The following is a 1809-nucleotide window of genomic DNA, read 5'->3' as shown; positions in this document are numbered from 1 at the left end:
GCTGATACGATAATTCAACATTTCCCACCTGGCAACACTGCCCGATGGTGTAGTGCCAGTCAGATGTTTGTGAATGTCAATGTACCAACCTGTGCTGTTGTGCTTCCAAACATCATGCACAGATGTATGTGTAGATTAACAGACTCTGCAAACAGCATCATTCAGACTTTGACCAATCCTGTTCAAAGCTCAGTGAGATTCTTCTCCAGTTTGTGGAATCATTGGCGCTTTATGTTTATATGTCAGTGATTGATTATTTCATTATATATATTTTTATTTTTCTTCTTTTTTGTTGTTCTTGTTTTGTCTGTTTTTATGGACCATAATTGTGTCTAAATAAAGAGATTGATTGATTGAAAGATGTTAAATAAATACTTGGCTCCTCTAAAAATATTGTGGCCCCTTAATGGCCCATCATAAAAAAAAAAAAAAACCTAGATCCGCCACTGATGCACGCAGACAAGAAACCTGGATGGAAAAGGTAAAGTTTAGTTTTGTGGCAGAGGGTGCAGTTGCCACACTGAAGCCCCGCCTACTTGTGGGCGTGTCTTGTTGCCATCTCCCTCATATTTACAGCCGGGCTGTGAGAGCAGCAGGAGAAACGTTCCATCCACAGCTGTGCTACACCTTCCTCATCCTGCAGACATGGAGCTGAAAGTGACGCTCTCCAACCTCCGCGCGCTCTGAAGCCGCGCGCCTTTCCCGCCCCGACTCTCCCTGACCTGAAGGGGACCGACTGATTATTCTAGCAGGCTCCAGAGAGACAGACGAAGGAGGTGGGGGGACTCGAGCAGCAGAGGGGGGACCCACACGGACCGTCGTGACAGCAGAGGCCGTTTCAGGCTCTCTGACCGCCGGATAGCGGCTGGTTGAGCTCCTCGCCATCATGTCGACTCATGACTCTCCAATGCGGAGCGGGGCAGAAATCGACCTGAGCAACCTGATGGTGAGAAATCAAACACAGCTCATTTAAAGAAAGAGAGAAAGCCATGAGGTGACTGTAAGCAGGGATGCAGGAGGTTGAAGGTTCAAAAACAGGAGCCTGATGTTGCTGAATAGTGATTTCTGCTGACCTGGATAGAGCTGTGCGTGTCTTTACTCTGTTTCAGCCCATTAAAAACTCAAATTTAACCCATTTCCACCACTAACAGCTGATTCTGGCAGGCTTTCAAACTCTGGCCCCCTTCACACAGACACACACACACACACACACACACACTTGACGTTACTGTTTGTTTAGAGCTACCTGTGTGTGAATCTTCAGACATTTAAAAGGCTGTTGTGCGATTATAAATTGGTAAATAACAATTCAGACTCCTGAGCACAAGATCTCTCAGACCCTGTTTTTCCTTTACACAGCAACATAAAACCTTTTTCATTCAAACAAAATTTTGGGAACTATGTAAAAGAAAGAAGTTAAAATGCTGAGTACAGTGACAAATGATTCTGGGTCTGCATGTATCACGAGTTAGGATTATCTGACGTATTTCTGTTCGAAAATAACAGCCAGATTTTGTTTTCACGGCTTGGACAATTTTGTTCACAAAATTTCGTTGTCCATCTTTGCACACATCATTCCATATGGCAAAAAGTTTTGATATATTTTGAGAACTAGATGTGGACAGATGTGTTTTTGATGCTTTATGCTAAATTCCACTAATGTCCTCATGGAGGATCCAAAATACTGTAATTCTGCCTTTTTCCTCTTTGTACAATGCTTTTGACTAATTATTTAGCTGGTGTATTAGCATGCATAACACACACACACACACACACACACACACACACACACACACACACACACACACA

At 43.5% G+C, this 1809-nt stretch overlaps 1 protein-coding gene across 1 annotated transcript in view; it reads left to right on the top strand.

Annotated features, from left to right (window-relative positions):
• Positions 1-314: 314 nt before the first annotated feature.
• LOC106532311 (TRAF2 and NCK-interacting protein kinase) overlaps positions 315-1809 on the top strand; it is a gene marked incomplete at its 3' end in the record, with an annotated part of 119761 nt that continues 118266 nt past the window's right edge. The window contains 1 exon segment of the mRNA XM_014028344.1: positions 315-946. Within this exon segment, the coding sequence (XP_013883798.1) occupies positions 887-946 (60 nt within the window).

Source organism: Austrofundulus limnaeus, unplaced genomic scaffold (assembly GCF_001266775.1).
Source record: "Austrofundulus limnaeus strain Quisiro unplaced genomic scaffold, Austrofundulus_limnaeus-1.0 Scaffold749, whole genome shotgun sequence".
Lineage (NCBI taxonomy): Eukaryota > Metazoa > Chordata > Actinopteri > Cyprinodontiformes > Rivulidae > Austrofundulus > Austrofundulus limnaeus.
The sequence above is the reverse complement of the archived record's forward strand: the minus strand, read 5'-3'. Positions and strand labels throughout refer to the sequence as shown.